The sequence below is a fragment of the Panthera uncia genome, chromosome A2 (genome assembly GCF_023721935.1).
Source record: "Panthera uncia isolate 11264 chromosome A2, Puncia_PCG_1.0, whole genome shotgun sequence".
NCBI classification, from domain to species: domain Eukaryota; kingdom Metazoa; phylum Chordata; class Mammalia; order Carnivora; family Felidae; genus Panthera; species Panthera uncia.
Genome location: NC_064816.1, coordinates 161,233,019 through 161,260,575, shown reverse-complemented (window position 1 = coordinate 161,260,575; position 27,557 = coordinate 161,233,019). Strand labels below are relative to the sequence as shown.

The following is a 27,557-nucleotide window of genomic DNA, read 5'->3' as shown; positions in this document are numbered from 1 at the left end:
GTTCGAGCCCCGTGTTGGGCTCTGTGCTGACAGCTCGGAGCCTGGAGCCTGCTTCGGATTCTGCGTCTCCCTCTGCCTCTGCCCCTCCCCTGTTCGTGCTCTGTCTCTCTCTCTGTCTCTCAAAAATAAACTTTAAAAAAGGAAAAGGGACTGACTTACGATGGGCAACATAGTATATTGCTTGGAGGCCAAATATACCTGCTTTCCAGTCTTGACTCTTCCATCTTCTAGAAATTTTTAGTGAAGTAAGATATTTTAATTTTAATTTATAAAATATATTAAAAGATCTAATACATAGATCTTTTTTATGTTTCATTGCCCTTCCCCCTTTTTTTCATATTGTGATTTCTTTATGTGTGAAACCCATCAACTTTTTAAATGTTTTATTTATTTATTTATTTTTTGAGGAAGGGGAGTGTTCACACATGAGTTGGGGAGGGGCAGAGACAGAGGGAGAGAGAATCCCAAACTGGTTCTGTGCTGTTAGTGCAGAGCCTGATGCGGGGCTCAATCGCACGAACTGCGAGGTCATGACCTGAGCCGAAATCAAGGGCCAGATGCTCAACTGACTGAGCCACCCCAAAACACATCAGCCTTTTTTTAGATTTTTGTAAATGTGTTCTAGTTATTTTACTTTTTAACTTCATTTGCTTTTTAGATTGATGGAATTATTAACATTTTTATATTGTCCAGTCTTTTGTCTTCCCTTTGGTCTAATTGTTTTGTGTTTAGAAGATCCTTTCCCTCCCTGAGATGTGACAAATACTGTCTCCCCCCACTCCTATTTTCTAAAAATGATTTTGTTTATGCTTAACTGTTTAATTCATTTGGAGTTTATACAGACAACTCCCTTTTCTCTTACCCCTTTGTGTTGAAAGAAATGACTGCCTTTGCTGTAGAATATTTGGAAAACAAGATGTATGGTGAAGAGAATTGTTACTCCCAATCCTATAAGCATATAACTATTGTGCATTCATTCTGTGGCCTGTGGCCTTGAATGTGGTGTGTTCCTGTGAGCACAACCAAGTGGAAAACCCTCACGGACTCAGGGTTGGTTTGTATCTCCCCCTGTCCACACATAAGGGGGAGGTTTCCATGCCATTAACTACTTTTCTGTGCGATTTACAATATTGCTTGGAGCTGTGTTAATCATGGAGTGTTTCCAATTTTTTAATTAAACTGTAGTGTACATCTTTACAAATATTTGTCCGTAGGATAAATTTCTGCGATTCACTTGCCAGGTAAGCATACTTGCAGAGGACTTGAGAGGATGTTTCCCGTCCGCAAAGCTGAAGTCTCCTGCTGGTTTCACGTTCATCGGTGGGGTGGGGGAGGGGGTCCTCTTCTCAGACTACATCTTCACCACCTGTGGGCATCACTGAAAACCTGCCAATTCAATAGCGAAACATTTCCCCTCTTAAATGTACATTTCTTTAATTACTAGTGAGGGTGGACACTTACAAAACAGAGGTCATTCATACTTATTTTTTAGTAAATTGACTACCTGTGATTCCTTTGCTCATGTTTGCAGTGTTTTCTCCCCTCTTTTTGTTTAAGTTTTTATTTAAATTTCAGTGATGTAACATACAGTGTGGTATTAATTTCAGGTGCAATACAGTGATTCAGCACTTCCCTACATCGCCTGGTGCTCATGTCAACGTGTGCCGCCCTTAGTCCCCATCACCCATTGCACCCACTGTCCTATCCACCTCCCCTCTGGTGACCGTCGGTCTGTTCTCTGTAGTAAAGAGTCTGTTTCCTGGTTTGTCTCTGTCTCTTGTTGCTATGCTTATTTGTTTTGTTTCTTAAATTCCACATGTGAGTGAAATCATACGGTGTTTGTCTTTCTCTGACTGACTTTTCCACTTTGTGTTACATCCTCTAGATCCATCCATGTTGTTGCAAATGGGAAGATTTCATTCCTTTTTATGCTTGCAGTGTTTTTTTAATGTTTATTAAAATTTTTTAAATGTTTATTCGTTTTTGAGAGAGAGAGAGAGAGAGAGAGAGCGTGCACACAAGCAGTGGAGGGGTTAGAGAGAGAGACACACACAGAATCTGAAGGAGGCTCCAGGTTCCAAGCTGTCAGCACAGAGCTGTCAGCACAGGGCTGACGCGGGGCTCGAACTCGTGAACCATGAGATCATGAGCTGAGCTGAAGTTGGACACTTAACTGACTAAGCCACCCAGTCGCCCCTCTATTTATTTATTTTGAGAGAGAAAGAGCGAGCACCAATTGGGGAGGGTCAGAGAGAGAGAGAGGCAGTGAGGGAGAATCCCAAGCAGGCTCCTTGCTGTTAGCACAGAGCCCGACACGGGGCTCGAACCCATGAACCATGAGATGATGATCTGTTCTGAAATCATGAGTCAGACGCTTAACTGACTGAGCCATTCAGGCACCCGTGCTTGCAGTGTTTTTTTTTTTAAGTAACTGATTGTCTATTAGAGGTTAATTGCAAGCATTTTTCTCCCATGTATCCTTTAATACTACTTAAGCTGTTTTTTGACACAAAGAGTTTTAGTTTAATCGCATATTAGAAATCTGGCCTTTATGGTTTCTGTCTTGTATGAAAGTAGAAGGAAATGGAGAGTCATGATGCTCTGAAGACCAAACGAATTCAGTAAAATTAGGAGTAATTGTTAACTGAATAAAAAGAAGTTACTCTGTTGTTGCTTAGCAAGTGAAAAAACTCAGATAAGCAAACTGAAATTGACACAGAAAATAATAAGTCATCTCCTGAAAGGTCACTTGTTATTATGAAAGGCAGGAGACAACCTGGAGAGCGATGGCTATGAATTTTTGGAGAGTTGTTTTAGATGACGTGTTATTCGTTATTAGTAGATAGTTGGATAAAATATGATTTAGAAAATGGTTTTTGCATGCATTGTCTAATAAAATGTTTGCGGAAGACTGTTTGGCATGGTTCCCCCGGCCCTAGCTTTCTGCGAAGCTGTAGGTACTATGGTGCATATGTTTTGCCGGGTTGGGCTCCAGGTGTTTTTACCAGAAGTACAGGTGCTCTCAAGCTGGGCTAACCAGTGTGACAGGTGAACTGGCCCTTCTTTCCAGTTTTACTAAATAGAAATTGCAGGTTCTACTTAATGACCTTACTTAATGACCTCTAAGTCAGGGTCATTTCTTTTTATTTTGTTCATGAACTGGAAGTAAGAGCTACGAACATATGACATGCCGTATATGTGGAGGCCTCAACCCTGGAAGTAAATATATTTGTATTGGTTGTCTTTCTCGTTGTGATGTAAGGTGTGCAAGCTCAAATATTTTATTTTGTTTATAAATTAGGGCTTAGAACAATGATTCCCACATAGTGGTTGCCTAATAGCCATTTGTTGAATGAATAATAAACAGTAATTTTGAACTCCAGTAAAACCACTTCCGCTGAAAGTTGGAGAACTAAGGAAGAGCCTTCTAAATGATGTCCTCTTAGGAATGGGTCTCAGGAGGCCTGGGCTGTCTGCCCTGGAAATCTTCCTTGAGGGTTTTGTGACCCCTGGCTTTGTTTCTGCTAATTCTTTGGTAGGTCTGTATCTTTGCTGCAGGTTGTGAATTTCATAAATCTTTAAATGCATCTTTCTCCTCTAAATTCATAGCTGTCTTTAACCTTGTTGATGGCATTCATGGGAGTGCTTATTATTAGTCCCTTGCATTGTCTTGGGGCTGCAGATTTGTCAACCTTGGACATGCTTGCTTCTTGGCTTCTAAAAAATCATTAAAGGGGCCAAATTGTGGTAATGCTAAGAGATGCCCTAAAGCACTTGCTGTGTTCTAGACACACTCTTCCTCGCCTCCATTGTGGGGTAGCTCCAGTCTCCCCTTGGTGGTCAGGACCAGTTATCCCAGCCAGCACAGGAACTCCCTTCCTTGCTGGTTGATTCAGAGGCATGAGGATCCAGAGTACTGGGCAGCAGTCTGAACTTCCAGTTCAGCGGGACCAGTGTTGTGTCTTCTGGTGGAAACATTCTTCCCTTTAGAGCTTGGACGTCTAGGCTAGCAGCACTAGTTCCTAAGGTTATAGGAACAGGAGGCAAAAGTTTTGCTAGTGGGCACTAGGGATAATAGTGAGTACCCCCATTCCTATTTCTCCCCCTTGATTCCTGGGCCTGGGAACCAACCACCATATTGGATACAGATTCAGGGCACTTGCAGCCTCCTGGAGTACCTTTCCTTAGTCCTTCGAAGCATCGCCACCTAGCTGGCACTGTAACTGGGCCTTCAGAAGGACATTCCACCTTTCTGTCAAACCAGCTGCTTTGGGAGGTAGGGAACATGTAAGACCAGTGAATTCTTTTTTTTTTTTTTTAACATTTATTTTTGAGAGACAGAGAGAGACAAAGAATGAGCAGAGAGAGAGGAAGACACAGAATCCAAAGCAGGCTCCAGGCTCTGAGCTATCAGCACAGAGACCAACACGGGGCTTGAACTCATGAACTGTGAGATCATGACCTGAGCCGAAGTCGGACACTTAACCGACTGAGCCACCCAGGTGCCCTAAGACCAGTGAATTCTTTTTTTTTAAAAAAAATTTTTTTTTTCAATGTTTTTTTATTTATTTTTGGGACAGAGAGAGACAGAGCATGAACGGGGGAGGGGCAGAGAGAGAGGGAGACACAGAATCGGAAACAGGCTCCAGGCTCTGAGCCATCAGCCCAGAGCCCGACGCGGGGCTCGAACTCACGGACCGCGAGATCGTGACCTGGCTGAAGTCGGAGGCTTAACCGACTGCGCCACCCAGGCGCCCCAAGACCAGTGAATTCTAAGGGCATGGGTCCACTATAGCTCTTCTTTTCCTGTGAAGCATTGCTGTGATGATGGTGGACGGGGCAGTCTAGAAGTTCACGGATGGTAGTTTTGGCAGAAGCTTTGTGTTCAAGGCAAATCTGTATCTGAGTGTCTATTCCAGTAAGGACAAAACACTGCCCTCTCCATGATGGGAGTGGTCCATTTCAATAAATCTGCCACCAGATAGCTGGCTGATCTCCCCTGGATGTGGTGCCACATTGAGCTCCCAGTTGGTTTTTGCTGCTGAGTGATTAGGCCAGTTTGCTGGTGGCCACAATCCAGAGCCCAGGCTTAGCTTCCACCCCTGCCATCGTGGCCACTCTGTTCCTGAGCCCATTGGATCGTGACAGGGGTGGCTGGGGAAAGAGGCTGACTGGTGTCCACAGGATGGGTAATCCTATCCACTTGATTATTAAACTCCTCCTCTGCCATGATCCCCTTTTGGTGAGCAATCACATGGGACACAAATTTCCTTGTTACCAGTTTTCTAATCATGTTTCTTCCTAGTCCCAGACCATCCAACAAAATCGTTGGATATGACCCGTGAATAATAATAATAATGAATAATAATGAATAATAGTAATAATCACATGTCTGGCCATTTCTCCTCCCAGGCAAAGTGCATTACCTGAACATGCAATGCATTGGCAGGGTTTCCCTTCACTGCTGTCCTTCAGAGATGTCCCAGGGAGGAGCTGTGGTGCTGCAGCCGTCCGCTCTGGGTGAACAGGCCTGAGTCTTTTCTTCCTTTGTCAGCTGAGTGTAGGGATCTCCCCTACATACACCCCTACATGCACCCCTACAGGAGTGCATAGGTGCAAGTTCGGGGAGAGAAGTAGTGTGGCAGCAGTGGGGCCCATGGGCGTTTGGGTTACTTCTTCACGTAACTGATTTGTGCCTTCGGGACCCGCTTGGGCCTGATCGTGTGCGTACCACTTCCTTTAGCTGATGGAGTGCTGCTGTTGCCTCTGTCCAATGCTACGGCTCGCTGGCTCAGATAGCGCCTTGTTCACGGGGGACAGTTCAGGCCACGTGGTTAGCTTGGAGGCCCGTGATCAAGTGTTCAGTCTCCGCTGAGGCCTGGTGACAGGCCAAGATGTGTTACTTAAGGGAGAGTGGTTATCTGTGCAGGATGGCAGGGCTTTACCCCGGAGTCCCAAGGGCCCGTGCTGTGGTCCATCTGTAGCACCTGTTGAAGGCTCCACACAACATCCCTGTCTGCCACGGACACTTCAGGCACCCGTGGATTTACAGACCAGATGGCCTGGGTAGTAGAGCAGCTCGCACGGTGGCCTGTGCTTGTTGCAGAACTTTCTTTCGTTCTGGGCCCCACCGCAAACTGGCAGCTCTGGGTGTCACCTGGTAAATGGGCTGGAGAAACGCTGAAATGAGAGATTCGTGACCTTCAAAGTCCAAAGAAGCCCATGGGCATCGTGCCTGTTCCGGTTGTAGGTGGAGCCAGAGTCAGCAACGAATTCTTCACCTGAGAAGACGTCTCTCCAAATGCCCCACAGCACTGGACCCCTAGATATTTCACTGACATTGGGGGCCCCTAAATTTTTCTTAGATTTATTTTCTACCCTCTGACGTGAAAACATCTCACCAGTAAGTCTAGAGCCGGTGCTACTTCTTGCTCACCAGATCCAGGCCGCAAAATGTCATCGTTAGAATGGGCCGGCGGGACATTTTGTGGGGGCTCAAGATCCCTGCAGATTAAATTGTGATGGAGGGCTGCAGTGTTGCTGTGCCCCTGAGTACCTGTGTACCCAGGTACTGGGGTAAGTGCTGATTTACTCAAGCAGTGAAACCAAATCTGGTACAGCGGCTGCAGTTGGAGTCGCCACCTAGTGAAGCTCATGGTAACCTGCTGTCATTGTCCTGCGGTCCATCTGTCTCGGGGATGTGGGAGTCAGTGCTCCTGCACCTTTCAGATCCTTCATGGGGGCACTCATCTCTGCATTCCCTTCAGGGACGTGGTATGGCTTTTGGTTTGCTGTTTTCCTAGTCAGAGGCGGTTCTGGGGACTTCCGCTTGGCGTTTCCCACCATAACAGCCCTTACGACACAGGGCAGGGAGCCAGCGTAGGGATTCCATCAGCTGTTAGGGAGATCTGTCCCTGTGCATTCTGGAACCGGGGATGTGATCGTGGACTGGGTTTGGAGGCCCCTGTGAGGCACGTGAGACCTCAGCCAACCCCTCATTGACCAGCTGACTCCAGAAGCCCTGCTCTGACAGTGCACCACAGTGACGTTTGGGGTTCAGTGTTTAGTAGTCCTCAAGAGGTCTGATGATCTCCTTTACCCCAGCGCAGTTCTACCGTCCATATTCATTTGTAAGTCATTTACCATACTGGAACATTCATGAGATTTTCTTGTTATCTTTCTTTTTTTTGTTAAGCTTTTTGTGAATTTGGATCACCTGCTCCAGGACTTCCGTGCTGAAAATGTTCAGTAGTCATTGCAGCGTGAATAAAAGTTATTTAGTGTTTCATTAGGAACACCTTGGGAAAAAAGAACTTCATTTGAAAAGAAATTTAGTGGCTTATCCTATAAAATTGTCTGTAGGGATGGTTTTGATCACTTTTGCCTTTAATGTGTAAATCATATGGATTGGAGGCTAATCGGTGTATTGATGATGCTTTAGTATGTAAAACTACATTTAGTTTGAATTAAATACACTGTCTGGATTGTGGACACATACATTTGAGATGTTCCACGTTAACTGTATTATCTTGAAATGCCATTAACTTCTCTTCGCCCGGATTTAGTAACATAAAATAAATAAAATACTAACCTTAGTTCTAAATCCCTATCATGTAGCAAGACGTATCTCTGTCTACAATGAGAATGATTAAAATACCTTGAAAAATATGATCTGCAAAGATGATACTGGAGCTGGAAAAAGGCAGGATGGTAATCCTCTGGTCATCGACGGTTTTGGCCCATGGTCTTTGTCAGGTGTCACGTGTCACCCGGATTCTGTGAGGTGTGTCCTGTCCACTTAGTGCGGTAATGACATGCTGGCAACTATAGTTACTGTAGGATGGTACAAAGGGGGCATGTACAAAGGCACCCTGGGAGATAAAATTGTCATTTTTATTGTTAAAATTGGAAAACGTTAAAAAATGGGCAGAAGAAAGTATCTACTTGTATTCACTTTGTGTCTTGTGAAAAACTTAGCAGAAAAATGTGAAACCCTTCAGTTCCATAGATTGAAAAACTGATACAAATGCTTAATGGGTTTTCCTTTTGGGGTGGTGGACATGTTCTGGAATGAGGGCGGGTAGTGGTAGCGCAATGTTGTGAACACACTACATGCATTGAATTATTCACTTTAAAATGGTAATTTTATGTAATGTGAGTTTAAAATTAAAAACCAAACAGGAGTCAATCTTTGGAAGGTACGTGAAGGATGGAATTAAGTTGTAGCCTTACATAAAATCAGGAAATAATTCTTGGATTTTGAGGTATCCCCCCCACTGAGTGGGGCCAGTTTTTGCTAAGCTGCCCATACTCACCATACTCACCAGAAAGAGACACGTGTTTATAACGTGATTGCCGAGTTGACGTTCAGTCTGTTAAAAGATAACCACGATGAAAGTGACTAGTCTTTGCAAGGTACATGTGTTTTATTTTGATTTTTTCAACAGGAATAGACAATATGCTATTGTGGACATCATGAAGGAACAATACAGAATCCATCTTTATTTTATCTATTTTCAAGTTCCATAGAAGATTTAAAAAAATCAGACTTTTAGATTATAAGCAGCCAAACTTTAAAAGAAGATAAATATTACATCTACTTATGTATAGATATTAACTCGTCCTTAATAAAGTTTAATATACCATTATTAGTTAAATGTTACTAATAGCTTCTAGTTAATTGGTCTTGATAGTCTTTTATCATAATATGCATCAGTTTTGTTACTGGATATTAATGGAGGTATTGTTTATAATATTAAAAAGCAGGGGTGCCTTGGTGGCTCAGTCGGTTAAGCGTCTCGCTCAATTTCGGCTCAGATCATGATCTCACTGTTCGTGAGATTGAGCCCCACGTAGATCTGCGACCCATAAGCACAGAACGTGCTTGGGATTCTTTCTCTCCCTCCCCCGCTTGCATGAGCGTGTGGGCTTGCTTTCTCAAAAAAATAAATAAAAGCAAACATTAAAGAAAAAAATCTAAGTGTTCAAAGTAAGAGATTTGCTTAATTAAATTTTGGTGGATCTGAACAGTGGAGTTCTTTTTTTTTTTTTTTTTTTTTTTTTGCTATTTATAGATGATGATGTAGAAGAATATTTGTTGATAGAGAAAGATGTTGGAAAAATGCCTTCCTCTGGGTGGTAGGATTGATTAGAGGATATAAACATTGTTTTGGTGCTTGTGTTGTGTAGTATTTCTGTAATGGAGATGTATTGCTTTTTTGTTACAAGAAAAAACTTACATTAAGGTTAAAAGTTTCATAACTCGTTGCTAAAATTGTTTTTATTTATTTTTTGTTCTTCTAATAGAAGCTGTTCTAATTCTGAACTTTACACAATACTTCCTATTCAAAAGCAACCTTGTAGTCTTTCCCTAAGGCTTCTGCTTTCTTGGTAGGATTTTTTGTTCTATAACTTGACAGCTGGATTAGGTCCTCAGTTCTACTGAAAGGTTGATTTTAACTTAGATTTGTCATTTAATATGGCTGAACTCTGATTGATTTTCTGTTTTAAATTCATGAAGTTTTTGGTGTGTGTGCTGAAAAGTGATAGATCATTTGCTTCATAGTATTATGTCGGATTTGGGGATATTTTGTGACCCCAGCAGATGGAGCTAGAAGTTAACGCATCCTGTGGCAATCTGGCAGTTCCCTTTGGTTTGGCTCGGTTTTAAACTAAGTATTCCAAACAAAACAAACCAAACAAACCCCCAACCCCCAAACCCCAAAAGACTATTCTAGGATCATTAAATAACCTTTGTTTAAGTTCAGATACTTCTTTGGGGAATAGGCACAGGACATCTTTCAAAAACACTGTCACTAATACTGATTTAGACAAACCACAAGGTTTTTGAATTTTTAGGGTTGTACTATTCTATTATATCGAAGCATGTCATTTTAGCTTTTTGAAGCAGAGAATTTTGACTAATATTTATTTTTATTTTATAAATGGATATGTAATAACATGTAATAAATTATATGATATATATGAGCCCTAACTTAAAATTAGGAAAGTTTTATCAAAGTTAATAGAATAACTCTAAAGGGATATTAACGTATATATGTCTGATATATGTTTGTAAGATGCTGGAAACTACGTCTTACAAAGTTGCCAAGAATATAATTACTACTTAGGAATGTATATTAGATATATTGTTTTTCTACATATTAGATGTTCTTCTCATACTAACTTTAAATTTTATGTTATAGATTTGATAATTAAATTAGAATAAGCTAAGTCTGAAGCTTTCACATTTATTTACTCTGGTTAATAAACTTAATTTTTTGCATTTAATTATTTAGACTTTTAATAAATAAAAGATGGTTACCTATGTAGATGATTATCCTGTTAAGATAAGACCATCACCTTTCAAATTCTTTGTGTTAAGTGAGTATTTCTTGCAAAAATAAACAGCTGTGGTGGTTCTGTATCACTTTATATCCCTTTCTACAATTGTGGTTGTCAAAACCATTAGTGGTAATGTTGAGGCTCCTGGGAAAAGAGCAGTTGGGGGGAAAAGTTTAGATATATGCACATATATGTATTATATGTATATGCATATATAATGCATAACGTACATATTATATAATGTAAATAACACACACATACACATACATACACACACACGTCACATATATATCAAGTTCGGTACGTGAAAGTAAGCCTCTAAGTTCATGTCACACTGAAGAGTTGGGATTCAGAATCTTTGTGATCGTACTCAGCATTGTCTGCACTCGCTCTGTAGACACCACTGCTTGTTGATACCTGTTGATAGCGATTTCTTTGTTTAGCTTTCTCTTACTATCTTCACTAAAATTTTTTAATGTCTATTTATTTTTGAGAGAGAGAGAGAGAGAGAGAGAGAGAAAGCGTGAGCAGGGGAGGGGCAGAGAGAGAGGGAGAACAGAATCCGAAGAACTGTGAGATCATGACCTGAGCCAAAATCAGACGCTTAACTGACTGGGCCACCCAGGTGCCCCAACTGTCTTCATTTTAAGTGTGTGGGTTAGAGTAGATACTTTTTCTGATTTGTGTTTTTGCCCAAGGCAGAGTTTTATTTCTTCACTTTTGATTTTCAGAGAAACATTTGAGCTTGTGTTGTCCCTGCATGAAAGGGACATATATGATCAGAATGATGAATTCTGGAAGTATGTATGTTTATAACTCAACAACAATAAGAAAGTCTCATTCTGTGCTATGAATGATAGTTGATTGTTTCACACTACAAAAATTAAGTAAAAATGTTCGCGCCGTTGGAAAGGTATAGTGGATTCTAAGCATTCAAGGGTTTATATTCATGGGTACAACTATTTGAGAGAAAGCTTTGAGCTCCAAGTGGTAATTTGTGACTTGGCTGAGGCTGGGATTTGACCTGTGTAGTCACTGAGGCTAGTGAATAGAGAGTGGAAGGCAGGGCTGAGAGCCCAGATCGTATCCGCATCTCAGTGCAGTTTGGTCACCTCTGCCTTTATGCATTTTGTTGGAAGGTTACCTAACAGGGATTTGGAGAATTTTGAGTTTCACAAAGAGGTTTAAATATGTTTCATTCTTTTTAAGGATCTTTATGTGCTCCTTATGGAAAATTTAGAATATGTAGGAAAGCAGGAAGAAAAATCATCCCTGATTTTACTACATTTGCATTGTTAATAATTTGGTGTATTTCTTTACAGTTTATTTTCTGTATCTACTTTTTTGTCATTTGTTTTTATGTATTTTTAATGTCATGTGTATATAGGTTTTTGTTTTGTAAGCTTTTTGGGGTATAATTAATGAGAATAATTCTTTGGGAAAGGGGTGAGAGCTAATTTTAGCTGCAACTCACATTACATTCTTGTCTTTATCTGGTCAAATTGCTGGCGTGCATTAGAATTTTTCAATTTTTTGGAGCATTTGTGTTTTATGTTGAGACAGGGCAAGTGGGGGGAGGCACTGACATTTGTTTAGTATTTGGTATGTTATTTGTCTTCTTTAGGAGAGCCCTGTGAGTTAAGTTGTAGCCTATTTTATACACGAGGAAACAGAGCAGAAGTTCTTTTTCCAGGTCATATATAGCTGATAGATGCAAACTTAGACATAAAGTGCCACTCACTCAGACATCTGCCATCGGGACTGGGAAGGTCTTTAAAAAAAATTTTTTTTAATGTTTATCCATTTTTGAGAGAGAGAGAGCGAGAGAGAGAGAGAGCGAGCACGTGCAGGGGAGGGGCAGAGAGAGAGGGAGACATGGAATCTGAAACAGGCTCTGGGCTCTGAGCTGTCAGCACAGAGCCCGACACAGGGCTCGAACCCACGAACCATGAGATCGTGACCTGAGCTCAAGTTGGGAGCCAGGCGCCCCAAAAGTCTTTTAAATCATGAATAGTACGAATGCCTTGTTATGTCAGAGGATATTATAGTACGCAAAGTACATATACTGCATTCAGTGTTTTATTGAAGTTGGATTTGTTAAAACCTTTCTGTATTTGGTGTTTTAAGAAGGCTTGAATGGGGCCTCTGGGTGGCTCAGTCACCTGAGCGTCAGCCCCTTGATATTGGTTCAGGTCATGGTCCCAGGGTCTTGGGATTGAGCCCCGTATCAGGCTCTGTGCTGAGCATGGAGCCTGCTTGGGATTCTCTCTCTCTGTGTCTGTCTCCCTCTGCCCCTTCCCCTGCTCACATGCATGCACGCTCTTTCTCTCTCTCAAAAAACAGGTAGGTGGGTGGGTAAATAAATAAATAAGAGCTTGGGTGTGGGGGCGCCTGGGTGTTTCATTTGGCTAACCCTCCAACTCTTGATTTCAGCTCAAGTTGTGACCTCACGGTCATGGGATCAAGTCTTGCACTGGGCCCCGCACAGAGCGTGGAGGCTGCTTGGGGTTCTCTGTCTCCCTCTCTCTCTGCCACTTCCCCACTCACGTTCTCTCTTACTCCCTCTCCAAGTAAATATTTTTTAAAAAGGCTTGGATGTACATGTGCATACATATAAACACATGTAGAAGTTTTTAATTCTGTTTTAATGTCTTACCAACTGATCAGAAGCTCACTTATGTTTTGTTTTACACAGATGGATAGAATTAATAGGCTGTCATATGCTCAGTTTAATCTTCAGTAAAATCTTATTAAACTGATTGCTCTTTTCAGCAGTATTTCAGCAATATTGCTGTTTTTACAAAATTCAAAATATTGTGCCTTTTTCATCCAGAATGTAAAGTGTGAGATACCATACAGCAATTCAGAAAGAGGACGAGATCTTGGATCTAATCCCCTCTCATTTGTAACTTCTGGAATTTGTGTGGCATTTATTTAACCTCTTTTAAAAAAGAGTTTGGTTTCTGGGTGGGTTGAACAAGGGGATCTCCAAGTTCTTTTTTGCTCCAAAATTATTTCTTTGTTATTCTTGGTGCATTAAAATAAAAGTAAACTTTTGCTTATTTTATTAAAACAATTTTTTTTAATGTTTATTATTTTGAGAGTGAGCAGGGGAGGAGCAGAGAGAGAGGGAGACACAGAATCTGAAGCAGGCTCCAGGCTCTGAGCTGTCAGCACAGAGCCTGATTGTGGGACTCGAACTCATGCGCCGCGGGATCATGACCTGAGCCGAAGTTGGATACTTAACCAACTGAGCCATCCAGGCGCCTCTAAACTTTAGCTTATTTTGAATCAAGTTTAATTTTAGAATCTTAAAAATGTTGTGTCTATGCTGCTTAAGTGTTTTGTTAAAATAAAGAGTTCTTTATTTAGACCATTACAAACAGAAAGAAATGTCCTTTTTATTGAAAGCAATTCTTTGAGAAGATAGAAAACATTTTTTTTCCGTAGGTTATGGTCTTTTTTTCTTTCTGAATCTAAGTTGAGGGTAACAGATATTGAATAGCATAATAAGAGCTTAACAAAGTGAGGCTTTGCAATTATTTCATTATTATGTTTAATATGTTTTTATGACACCATCGTTTTATTAGAGTACACCTTCTAAATGTATCAAAGAATATAATGGAAAGGGTATAGAAAAAGGAAAAAGAAGAATAAGCTTGATGGTTCTGTGAAGGATCCTAGAGGCTCACTGTAGAATGTATACAGGAACAGTTAAATTTCAGGAATTTAGGGCAAGAGAGTAAAGAGAGTGGATATATCACAGGAGGGAACAATTTTATCTTGTAAGAGAAAACCAAGGCAAAGGAATTGAGGTTTAGGCTTTATTCTGTTGTTGAGTTGTGTGCTGAAACAATTTGAAAAAGGCACAAAGACATCAGTCAGTGTCTGGGAAATCAACTGGAAACAGTGGGTAACTACAGGTTAAAAACAATTTTTTAAAGATTAACAAATACATGAAGACAGTAAAGAATGCTCTGCTGTGCTGTTTTATGCCCAGAACTTTCCCTGTATTTTATCAAAAACTAAGCCTCACGTGTGAAGTAAGAAAAATGAAAAAAAAATCAGCATTCAAGTGTTGGTAGAGAAACACTTTAAAAGCTAAATATAGTTTGGCCAAGATGGAGTAAGAGGGACCGTCTGTACCCTCTCACCTGCAACGACCAAGTGTTCGCGAAAACATAGGCAATGAAGAAGAGCGATTTAGGACAGATGAGTCCTGCAGCTGCTCCAGGGTGCTGCGGCGGGGCTGGGGGTGCAGGCTGCTGGGCGGAGTACTAGAAAGGAGAGAGACATCTTTTACAGATGGATAGAATCAGTGGGCTGTCATATTCTCCGTTTCAACGTTTCTCTTAGTAAGATCTTATTAAACTCATGTTCTTTTTTGGGGGGCGGGGGAGAAAGCGGAAATGAAGGTTTTCACAAGGTTGCATTCCTTTTTGGAGGCTCTGGGGAACAATTTGCTTCCAGGCTCCTTCAGGTTATGGGCCGAATTTGGTTCTTTGTGATTGTAAGACTGAAGCCCTCCGTCGCGTGCCAGGTGGCTGGTCTTTGCCCCAGAGGCTGCCCACCTGTTACGTTTTCCATGTGACCCACCTCCAGCAAAGGTGGGTTGAGTTCCTCCCTGATTGACCCTTCTGCTGTTTCTCTCTGACTTCAGATCGAGAAAGTTCTCTGCTTCTAAATGGTCCAGTTGGGTAGGTTGCACCCACCTGGCCAATCTGAGATGCTCTCTTTATCTCCCTATATTAAAGTCCATAACCTTAATAATATATCTGCAGTCTTTTTGGCACGTATGCCGGATCAAATAGTGGCCCTCTCCTGTGCGCACCCCTCTTCCCCCATTCATGTCTACTTACGATCTCAGAATGTGGCCTTCTTTGGAAATAAAGTCTGCAGATGTAATTAGTGAAGATGAGGTCACACTGGATTAGGGTGAGCCCTGATCGAATTACTAGTATCCTTATAAGAAAATAAAACAGAGGCGCAGACACATGAAGAAGGCCACGTGAAGCCGAAGGTCGAGATTGGACTGATGCATCTACATATAAGCCCAGGAATGCAGCTACCAGAAGAGATAGGGAAAGGTTCTTCCCTAGAGCCTTCAGAAGAGATATAGCCCTACTGATACCTTGATTTTGGACTTGTAACCTCCAGAACTGTGAGATAATAAATTTCTGGAAAAAAAAATAAATTTCTGTTGGCAGAGGCTATGCGGTTTGTGGTACTTTGTTAGAGCAGCCCTAGAAAACTAATAAATCATGGACTATAACATATTCACAGATTTTAGAGATTAAGATGTGGACATCTTTGGGGGGTTGCTCTGCCTACCTTGAGCCTGTAGCTGAGTACAAAGCAGAAAAATACAACCTATAATGATGAGAAAATAAATCACACACAATTGTTAGAGATTCAGAATTGGTAGATAAGAACGGTAATGCATTTCTTATAACCCTGTCTCAATATGGTCCATCTCTCCTCTAGCTTCTGGAACATATGAGACAGGGAATATATAAAAATAATCAAATCAGACTTCTGGAAATTAAACCTATAATGTGTGACATGAAAATATATTGGATGGAGTAAAAACAGACAACATTGCAAAAGAGCTTAGTGAACATGAAGACATAGCCATAGAAAATTGTTCAAAAAAGAAAGACACAGAGGGGAAAAAAATGACTGAAAAACTGACCAGGGTATCAGTGATATAATTGATGTTCTTTTAAAAAAAAATTTTTTTAGCGTTTATTTATTTTTGAGAGAGAGAGAGAGAGCGCCAAGAAGAGGCAGAGAGAGAGAGGGAAACACAGAATCTGAAGCAGGCTCCAGACTCTGAGCTTTCAGCACAGAGCCTGACGCGGGGCTTGAGCCCATGAACCGTGAGATCATGACCTGAGCCGAAGTCCAGCACTTAACCGACTGAACCACCCAGGCACCCCGATATAATTGATGTCCTTAAAGAAGGGAGGATTAAGAAGAAATATTTGAAAAAGTAATGACTGAAAGATTTCAAGATTAGATGAAAACTATAAATCCTGATCTAAGAAGCTCAACTAGCCCTATGCACAAGAAAGATGAAGAAAACTATACCAAGATGCTTCAAATTGGTCAAAACCTGTGATAAAGAGAAAATCTTAAAAGCATTCAGAAAGGAAGACATAGAAAGTACAGAGGAACAATGGTAAGAATCAGCTTATCTCTTGGAAGAAATAATGCAAGCCAGATGACAGTGGAGCATCTTCACTGAAAAAAGCCTACTAACTTAGTTCTCAATCTAGTGAAGATATTTTTCCAAAACAAAGGCAAAGTAAAGGCAGTGTCAGATACACAAAAGGTAAAAATTCATGAGCAGACCTATACTACAAAAAATAAGGGAAGTCCTATAGGCAGAAGCAAATCAGTAGGAGATAGACATCTCAATCTACAAAGCAGAATGAAGAGCACTTTAGAAGTGGCAGTTGTAAAATATAAAAGTTTTTCTTTATTATATGTCTTAAAAAAATGTGTTATTTAGTTTTTGAGAGAGAGTGTAAACAGGGGAGGGACCGAGAGAGACGGCAGCAGAGAATCTGAAGTGGGCTCTGTGCTCACGGGCTGACATCAGTGAGCCTGATGTGGGGCTTGCACTCATGAACCGTGAGATCGTGACCTGAGCTACAGTTGGATGCTCAACTGACTGAGCCATTCAAGTGCCCCTTTTTATTATATAAGTCTTTTAAAAAGATAATTGGCTGTTTAAAAAATAGTAATGTGTTGTGATTTTATAATCTGCACAGGTAAAATGCATGACAACAATAGCACAAAGGAAGAAGGAAAGAAATGGAAATACACTGTTTTTAAGGTTATTCTGTACATGAAGTAGTGTATCACTTAAAAGCAGATTGTGATGAGGTAAGGTGTATGTGATAAACCTGCAAATAACCCTAAAATAGCTCAACAAAGAGATAGAGTTAGTAAGCAACTGTAAGAAAGAATGGAATCATAAAAAGTTAATCCAAAGGCACGCAGGAAAAGAAGAAAAAGGGAAGATAAATGGGACAAATGGAAAACAAAGAGCAAACTGATAGACTTAAACCTGACCATATCAGTAAACATTAATGGTCTAAACACTCCAATTAAAGGGCAGAGACTGGGAGTGCCTGGTTGGCTCATCTGGAAGGGCATGCGACTCTTGATTTTAGGGTTGTGAGTTTGAGTCCCACGTTGGGTGTGAGATTACTTAAAAATAAATAAATAAATAAATAAATAAATAAATAAATAAATAAGGTTGTGAGTTTGAGTCCCACATTGGGTGTAAAGATTACTTAAAAATAAATAAACATAAATAAATCTAAAAAAAAGGCAGAAATTGTCAGAATGAGTAAAAAGGAAAGACTCAAGTATATGCTGCCTACAGAAAACCCATTTTAATATAAAGGCATGAATAGGCTTGGAGCAATAGGAGAAAAAAGGTATACCATCCTAATTGTAATAAAAAGAAAGGTGGAATGGTTACATTATTATTAGAAAAAGGTATCGATTTTGCTAGGCATAAATAAGATCATTTCATCATGATGAGGGAGTTCATTTATCAAAACATAAACATTATCTACCTAATAAGTAGCTATTAAATGCATCAAGGAAAAGCTTACAGAAATGAAAGGATTAATAGTCAAAATCATAGTATTATTCAGATTTATTGCTGCTCTCTTTTTAATAATTGATAGAACAAATTAGGAAAAAATTAACAAGATGGAAAATTTGAATAACACTCTTAATTTGGCCTAACTAATTTTGCATTTATAGAACTCTCTGCCCAACAGTAGTAGAATATACATTATTTTCAAGTACCCTAGGCACATTTATCAGGAGAGCCCATATTCTTTGCCTATTTAGTCTCAGAACTTTTAGAAGAATTTAAGTCATACAAAATATGTTCTCTAATGACTGTGAAATTAAATGGGAAACCAGGAACAGAAACATAGACAATCCCTCAATTATTTGATAACTAAATAACTAGTAGGTCAAAGAAGAAATCGAAAGGGAAATTCGAAAGTACTTTGAACTAACAAGCATTTAAAACATATGAAAATTTATAGTACTAAAATGCCTGAAGCAGAAAAGAAAAAAGGTCTCAAATCAGTGCCCACAATTTCCACCTTAAGAAACCGGGAAGAGGAAATGAATCCCAAATTAAGAAGATTGGAAGTAAAAAAAAAAAAGATAAGAGTAGAAATCAATGAAATGGAAAACAGAGAAAATATAGAGAAAGTGAGAAGATCAATAAAATTGATTAAGCTGCAGCCAGAGTGGTCAACAACAACAACAAAAGACCCCAATTACCAATATCAAGAATGAGAGAGATGACATCACTATGGATTCTACAGGTATTAAAAGGGTTATTAGTGCACATTGTAAACACCTTATGCCAATACAACCCCTTAGAGAAATGGAAAAATTTGAAAGGCAGAAATTACTAAAGTCTCTCAGACATTGTAGAAATGTTACAAACATTCTCACAAATAAAATTCTAGGCCAAGAAGACTTAACTGTCACTTCTACCAAATATTTGAGGAAGAAGCAATACCAGTTCTACACACTCTTTCAGAAAATTGAAACTGAGGGAGTACTTACTAATTCATTGTGCCCAGCATTACCCTGATTCCAAAACCAGACAGACATTACATGAAAAGAAAACTACAGACCGGTATCCCTCATGAACACAAATGCATAAATTCTAAACAAAATTTAGTAAATCAAATGTGACGATATATGAAAAGGATAATACATCATGACTTGAAAAATCAATGTAATTTACCATATTCCAACGCTAAAAAAGAAAAGTCACCACAGCACATGCAGAAGAGCAAAATTCAGCATCCATTTTTGATAAAATCTCAGCAAACTAGGCATGAAAGGGAATTTAATTTCTTCATCCTAGTGAAGAGCATCTGTAAAAACCCTACAGATAACATCATGCTTAGTAGTAAACTGAATGCTTTTCCCTGAGAATAGAAACAAGGCAAGGATGTTCCCTCTCACCACTTCTGTTCAGTATTCTGAATTCTGGTGATTTTTAGAAAATAAAGGACATTGATGTTGGAAAGGAAAAAGTGAAGCTGTATTAACAGATGAGATGGTTGTCTATATAGAAATTGTGATGGAATATATTATTAAAAAGCTATTAGAATCAATGAGTTTACAGTGTTGCAGGATACATGATAAATACACAAAACTCAGTTGCATTTCTATATATGTACTAACCATGAATAATTGGAAATTGGTTAAAAAAAACAAGTGCCATTTGTATACAGTAGCATCAGAAATATGATATATTTAGGGATGTGTGAGACCTATATACTATACACTATTAAAACTCTGCTGACAAAACTTAAAGAATACCACAGTAAATGGAGAGATATATCATGTTCATTGAGCAGAAGACAATGTTAAGATGTCACTTCTCCCCATATTGGTCTGTAGATTCAATGCAATCTCATTCAGAATCCTAGCAGCCCTCCCCCCTCTGTTTTGGGGGTAGAAATTGAAAACCTGATCTGAAATTCAGATGGGAATTCAAAGGACTTACGATAGCCAAAACAACTTTGAAAGATAACAAAATTGGAAGACTTACTACCCAACTCGAATTTTAAGGCCATATTAATCAAGATGGTGTGGTATCACCATAACGATAAATAGATCGAATTGATGAAATAGAGGATCCAGGAATATATCTACACATATATTGTCAACTTACTTCCAACGAAGGTGCAAAGGCGATTTGGTGGAAAAAGGGTAATCTTTTCTACAAATGGTGTTGGAGCAATTGGATAATCATAGACAAAAACTGAACTTCAGTCCATACCTGGCACCATGTACAGAAAGTGATTCAAAGGGATCATAGGTCTAAATGGAAATCTTAAAACTGTAACCCCTGTAGAAAGAAACATAGGAGGAAGTCTTAATGAGACTGGGATAGACCATAATTTCTTGTCTGAAGCATGGTCTGTAAAAGAAAAAGTTGATAAATTGGACTTTGTCAAAAGAAATTTTGTTCTTTGAAAGATACTTGTTTAAAAGGGTGAAAAGACAATCTACAGATGGGGTTAAAATATCGGCAAATTATATGCCTGATAGAGGACTTGTATTCAGAGTATATAAAGAGCTTGCCAAACTCAATAGTAAGTAAACAAACAATCTAATGAAACAGGAAGCAACAGACTTGAAGAGACACTTTCACCAAAGAAGATAGAAATGGATGACAGATAAGTTCATAAAGATGTTCACGTCATTATTTATTGATTAGGGAAATGCAAATTAAGTATTTTTTTTTTTAAAGTTTATTTATTTTGTGTGAGAGAGGGAGAGGGAGAACACATGAGCTGGGGAAGGGCAGAGAGAGGATCTGTCAGTGCAGAGCCTGACTTGGGGCTTTGACTCATGAATGGTGAGATCATGACCTGAGCCCAAATGAAGAGTTGGACGCTTAACCAACTGAGCCACTCAGGTGCCCCGAGAAATGCAAATCAAAACAGTAAGGAGACACTGCTGCGCACCTGTTAGAATGGCTGAGACTGAAAAGACTGTCTATACCATATATATATTTTTAAAGATTATTTAAATTGAGAGAGAGTGAGCATGTGTGGGAGCACAAGCGGGAGAGGGAAAGAGAGAGAAGAGAGAGAATCCCAAGCAGGTTCTGTGATGCCAGCACAGAGCCTAACGTGGGGGGCTTGATCTCAGGCACCGTGAGATCTTGACCTGAGCTGAAATCAAGAGTCGATGCTTCACCGACCTGAGCCCCCTAGTCACCCCTGCCCACACCATATTTTGGTGAAAACAGAGGGTTTGTGTTTTGTTCATTACTATGTTGCCACTGCTTGGGACAGTGCCTTCTAAATGAGGTCGTTGAAAGAACATCAGTCTCCCATGTTCAAGAGCAGTGAATTAGAGTTTCAGGCAATAGATTGAGTTTATACTTAGCATAATTTTATCTTTAACTCTTGATTTTATAAATACCATAGGCTTTATTTTGAAAATCCATTTTATTAAAAAAATTTTTTTAAGTTTATTTGTTTAAGCAGTCTCTACACCAAACATGGGGCTCAAACTCACGACCTTGAGATCAAGAGCCACATGCTGTACTGACTGAGCTAGCCAGGTACTCCTGAAAATCACTTTTAAATTTGAGTGTTTTACCTAAAAAAGATGTATAAAGGTATAAGATATTTGGCCACATATAATCCCAAAGACAGACTTAAAGGCTTCTTTTTCTAAATTTGTTTTCATTATAGTTTCAGTAGCTTTTTATTGTGACTGTAGAAGAATACAGAATGTGGGGTGCCTGGTGGCTCAGTTGGTTAAGCATCTGACTCTTGATTTCAGCTCAGGTCATGATCTCAGGGTTATGAGATTGAGCCCCGAGTTGGGATCCTCTCTCTCCCTCTCTCCCTGCCCCTCCCCTACTCTCTCTCTCTCTCTCTCTCTCTCTCTCTCGCTCTGTCTCTCTCTCTCGCTCTGTCTCTCTCTCAAAATAGATAAATAAACCTTAAAAAAAAAAAAAAAAGAGTACAGAATGTGCCAAAACAGAAAACGGTGATAGGAGCTTGCCTACCTCTGTTACATTTTCTTTCCCACTTAGAATTGCTTACTAACACTTCCGTGTTGTGGTGGTTTTTAAAAATCCCAGGAATTAGCTCTGCCAGGGGCAGGCTCTGCAACCTTGGCAAGGTAGCTAGCCAGCCTCTGCCTCTGTCCTGTTGGGGTACTGCTGTGAGGGGTACGTGAGTTTGTATAATCCCAGTAAATCACTTAAAATAGTGCCTGGCACAGAAGGGCTCCGCAAATGCTGATTATTAATTTAGGGTTTTCATTAGATTTGACTTAAATGATATTATGCATGTAACATGTCTGGTAGAGTACCTGGCATTTACTAAGTGTTCAGTATAGACTAGTGCCTATAAATATTCAGGTGCCAGTATGTCTAAAGAGACTGTATCTTTAGATCTCTGCATTTGTCATCTCTTTAGTGAATTTGTTTAGGACACAAGGAAGAATGTTTCTAGTTTCTGTGTTAGCTTCTCCTAATAGGTACAGGTTACAAAGTTGCACGAATTTTAAATATGAATTTATTGATGCTCCTGGGTAGCTCAGTCGGTTAAGCATCGGACTTGGGCTCAGGTCACGATCGCAGCTCATTGAGTTGGAGCCCCACGTCAGGCTCTGTGCTGACAGCTCAGAGCCTGGAGCCTGCTTCCGATTCTGTATCTCCTTCTCTCTCTGCCCCTCCCCCTCTTGTGTTCTGTGTCTGTCTCAAATAAACATTAAAAAGTGTTTTTAAATATGAAATTATTTTCTCATCTCTAAGTGTAGGTGATTTGTTAGGCTACTCTCCAAGTTGATGTTTATTTTTATTAAAAAGTATGCATCTTTGACTAATATCATAATGTAGCATAGTAATTTTTTTTTAAAGGCCTGTCTCTAATCTTTCTTCTTTTTGTTCCCTCTTTATAGGTCTGTGGAATCTTGCTTCCCTCTTTTCCAACCTCTGTTTATTTGTGCTGATGCCCTTTGCCTTTTTCTTCCTGGAATCAGAGGGTTTTGCTGGCCTGAAAAAGGTAAAGTGAATCATGTTTTGGAATTAAATCTGTCAAGTTAAGAAGCATGTGTCATTCATGTTAAACTTGTGAAAGTGGGCTTGAACAACCATTTGACTGAAATACAAAAAGTTTAATTAGTAATAATAGCAATGTGTTATTAATATTAATAATGCTAACAGTAGAATTAATAATATTGCGTATTGAATGGTCTTGTGTGTCCACAGGGAGGAAGTTGTCTTTTGACTTTTGGATGTTTTTATAGTATGTGCAAACGTGGTAGAATACTTGTTTGTAGGGAATAAAGCTGACAACATAGCTGTTCTTAGGCTGTCTCATTTAGTTTAAAGAATGACATAAGGGACGCCTGGGGGGCTCAGTCCGTTGGGCGTCCGACTTCAGCTCAGGTCATGATCTCGCGGTCTGTGAGTTCGAGCCCCGCGTCGGGCTCTGTGCTGACAGCTCAGAGCCTGAGCCTGCTTTGGATTCTGTGTCTCCCTCTCTCTCTCTGTCCCTCCCCCCGCTCATGCTCTGTCTCTCTCTCTCTCTGTGTCAAAAATAAATAAACATTAAAAAAAAAATAAAAAGGAATAACATGAAATCTTAAGATCTTAAAACATATCTTGATGTAAAAGTTATTTCACTTCCAGTTTTTTTCAGAGAGTAGCATGCTATAAAATCCAACATGCTCCTTTAGATAGTCAAATTCTCAAGACTGTGAGTTACTGATCTTAGTGAATGTGAGAGATTAGGAAAGAGCAAAACAAGAGACTTTGCATCTTTTTTTCTTTTTTTAATTTATTCATTTATTTTGAGAGAGAGAGAGAGCAAGCAGGGGAGGGGCAGAAAGAGAGGGGAGAGAGAGAATCCCAAGCGGGCTCCACACTGTCAGCACAGAACCTGACACAGGGCTTCAACTCAAAAACCGTGAGATCATGACCTGAGCTGAAATCAAGAGTCAGACGCTTGACCAGTTGAGCTCCCCAGGCGCCCCAAGAGACTGCATCTTAAACAATCAGTCCAGACCGTATCGGTGGTAATAACTTCAGCTGTCTTTGAAAATAACATTTTAAAATGGAAAGAATGATATTTCTGTTTATAGCTTGTGGAGTTCTTTGCTATAGACATTTGGAATATAATACAAAGATTTAAATAGTTAATACTTTTTGGTAAAAGTGAGTTCTTGCATTACAGTTTATTTATAGACATGTTACGCCTTTTTAAGTGGTTAATTCTGTTTGTATTGTGATAGACGAAGTGGAAGTATGCCTATGCATCTTGTTGTTGAACAATACTATAACGCCAATTAAATGAATTTGGCAAGGAAAGCCATAAACTGAATTTTTATTACTTTTTATTTCATATGACTTTTTGTAGTTTCTTAGGAATGAAACTGTTTAGTCTAACATTTTGATGAGTCTTCTGATTTTATTTTATTTTATTTATTTTATTTTTTTAATGTTTATTTATTTTTGAGACAGAGAGAGACAGAGCATGAACGGGGGAGGGTCAGAGAGAGGGAGACACAGAATCTGAAACAGGCTCCAGGCTCTGAGCTGTCAGCGCAGAGCCCGACGCGGGGCTTGAACTCACGAACCGCGAGATCACGACCTGAGCCGAAGTCGAACGCTTAACCGACTGAGCCACCCAGGCGCCCCGAGTCTTCTGATTTTAAACCTTAAGTGCCACGCTTTTTAGGTTTGTGTGTTGAAGGGTACCAGGAAAGAGTCACTGAGAGGCGATAAAGTGTCATTTTCGTGGATGCACCTTTCTGCTTTCCGGATGTTATTCCATACTTTAATAGTTTGAAGCTGCAAAGTCACAGTTGATTTCGTGTTTAGTAAAGGTACCGTGATCAGAACGGAATGTAAACTATTACGTTGAAGAGGGCTGGTAGGAATGAACATCGAGAAGAAGTGATGTCATTGAGACACTTGAGAAAGCAATTTCTGTGTAATTTTAGAGCCAAAGCTTTTGATGGCTTTTCCTTCATTCAGCAGAGTTTTACTCAGCACCTACTGAGTAGTAGTCACTGTGTTACTACTGTAGGGCCTTGCTGGGGACAGGACTGAAAAGGCAGGGCTTCTGCCTCCAAGGGATAGACAGAGGGAGGAAGAAACGGTGCAAACAAACAGATGCAGCCCCACGAACTTTCAGACCGCCAGCCGCAAGGGGAGGCGCCGAGAGGAGCGGGGTCTCCATTCGCCTCGGGAACCGGGGAAGGCTTTTGGCCGGAGGAGTCAGCCCGCACTTGAGCTGAGTCTTGAAGGACGAGCAGGCTGCTGCTGGAACGTGGCGCCCCTGGCTTGAGCAGAGGCACGCACTGTGACTGAATTGAGGGAATGCGGACACTTAGCTCAAGAATGGAGAGTTGGGGAGAGATCAGGGTGCGCGGAAGCTTGTTGGGGTCCAGTTCTGAAGGGCTCGGTTCTTCTCTCTGCCAGTCGGTTTGCATTTTGTGCTACAGATGACAGGGAGTTGGCAAAGGAATTCTGAAAAAGAGTTTCGCATCTACTGTCTTATTTAAGTATGGAGACAAATACACATGTCAGAGTTTAAACATACGTCACTGAGGGAAGGAGTACACGCACCACACGATGGGAAGCGCTGTGTTTTGTAGAGATGTCACCATACTGAATCAGTCACGCACCTCGTTCTGGTAACCGAGTGTTTCAGCGCGTGCCATTAACCTCGCTCTGTTGATGTTGCTGTAAATATGCAGATTGTTCTTTCTTCCCATCTCTGTCTCGTGTAATCTTGCCAAGTACAAAAACAACTGGTAAAGCTCAGTGTTGAATGTATTTTCATATTTGGCATTATTGATGTCTTTACCTAATTTATACTTTCTATAAAATTCTAGTTCTCCATTACATAGGTTATTTTAAAAAACAGTGTGTAGTGTGGACAGACCTCTTGTCTCCAAATTATTTTCCTCCCTTGCTGTGAACTAACCAACTCAAAGAGGGACGTGGCTAAAGTTATTGGAGCAGAATTACCAACTATCTCTAGAATTAGAAAAAATGGACACAAACCCCAGTGACATGTCACTGTTCTCTTGTTCCCTCTCACAAACTAAGGTCAGAGGGGAGAAGCAGCTTGAGGAAGGATTAAGAAGGTAACTGAAGATACTTCACACCTACAATTGTACAGCATTCTTTCCTCTAAGTTTTTTACTTCTGGTCTCCTATACACACTCAAAAGAATGTTTTTTTCTAAGTGCATCTTTGACTACGTTAGTCTTCTCAGAATCCCTCATGATCACCAGCTCCGTTTTGTGACCTCAGCGGGGACTGATGTGCTGGATGTCTGTAGGGGACAGTCGACACGACCAGCAAACTCAGCAGAGGCTTGAAAGGAGGGCAAGGAGGCAGAGCTCGGATGGTTGGGTGCCATTTGTCTGACTTGGGTAGTTGGATCATGAATGGGAGTTGTAGGAACCAAATTAAGAAGTTGGTCTTTAAAGCTGTTAGAGAAGGGAGGGAGATGGGGTGTACCCTGGGGGGGAGGAAGAGACAGAATAATTCTGCTCTTTGTGCACCGAAGAGAAGGGGCCTGTGGAAGAGAGATTGCAGTTGAGAGGGCTAAAGTGAGCAGATTTAGATTTGCCCTAGGGCTCATTGTCTCAGCTGGTTTTCTCCTCTAGGCCTCAGGGTTTCTTTCTGTAAAATGGGTATAGTAATGATGGTTCCCTGACTGTATTATTTAAGGGATTAATTGAGGGGAGATTATTCATGTAAAACGCAACCCAGGATATGTTAGCCATTATTGCCATTATTCTAGAGCTTAATGCATTTCACTAATAAATGTTCTATGGAATATGGTACAGTCAGCTCTTAATTATTTACATATGATCTTGGGCGGTTTTAAGGTTACAGATTATTTTTCCCATTTTGAAATGGCCTGGACTAAAGCACAATCAGACCTGCTTAAAGATAAGGTGCATTCTAGACTCTATTAGAATTGTTTAGAAACTTTAAAATTAAAGTAATTGTGTTGTTTTAAAGATTCGTATTTTTCAGTTTACAATCAATTACACGTGGGGCACCTGGGCGGCTCAGTCAGTTGGGCAACTCCCTGTTGATTTCGGCCTCAGGTTGTGATGTCACGGTTCATGAGATCGAGCCCCGTCTCAGACTCCGAGCTGACAGTGCAGAGCGTGCTTTGTATTTTCCCTCTCCCTCTCTGCCACTCCCCTGTCAAAATAAATAAACAAACTTAAAAAAATCAATTGCGTGAAAACTGCAAGGGTTATTAGCATTGCACAGTTCAGCCTTCAATGTGTGCAGCATGTGTTTAAACCCTTCGTTATTAAGCCTTTCTGTAACATGAGATCATAGGAGTTTCCTAGTGCACGTTCTCCATAACGTCTGTGGAGACCTGTCATTCTTTACACGGTGTTGTTGCCTGTGTCCCAGACTGTAACTGCTGCCTCACTGAAGCGAACGCATCACAGACGGTCACTGGCATGTTTGACACAGCTGGCTAGCAAGTGTATTCCTTTGTGTGTGTGCGTATCCTCTAAAGCTCTGTGCTCATTGGTTATCCTGGACGCAGCTCGTTCCGAAGGGATATCGAAGAGGGCTTGAAAAACGCTTCTAATTGGTAGATTCAGCAGAGTGATTTGAGTCATGACAAACT

At 40.3% G+C, this 27,557-nt stretch overlaps 1 protein-coding gene across 7 annotated transcripts in view; it reads left to right on the top strand.

Moving 5' to 3' along the window:
* The window catches only part of LMBR1 (limb development membrane protein 1), a 154,197-nt gene that overhangs the window by 42,307 nt on the left and 84,333 nt on the right, over positions 1 to 27,557 (top strand). For 5 of the 7 annotated variants that reach the window (XR_007460158.1, XM_049642172.1, XM_049642173.1 and 2 more), the window contains exon 5: positions 22,837 to 22,940. Coding sequence is in view for 6 of the 7 variants with exons in the window: in XM_049642172.1 (XP_049498129.1) it covers positions 22,837 to 22,940 (104 nt within the window). In the remaining variant the exon portion in view is untranslated. Of the gene's footprint in view, positions 1 to 7,663; positions 7,784 to 17,120; positions 17,236 to 22,836; positions 22,941 to 27,557 lie in introns of those variants that run through there. The other 2 variants (XM_049642176.1, XM_049642177.1) reach the window with 2 other exon arrangements.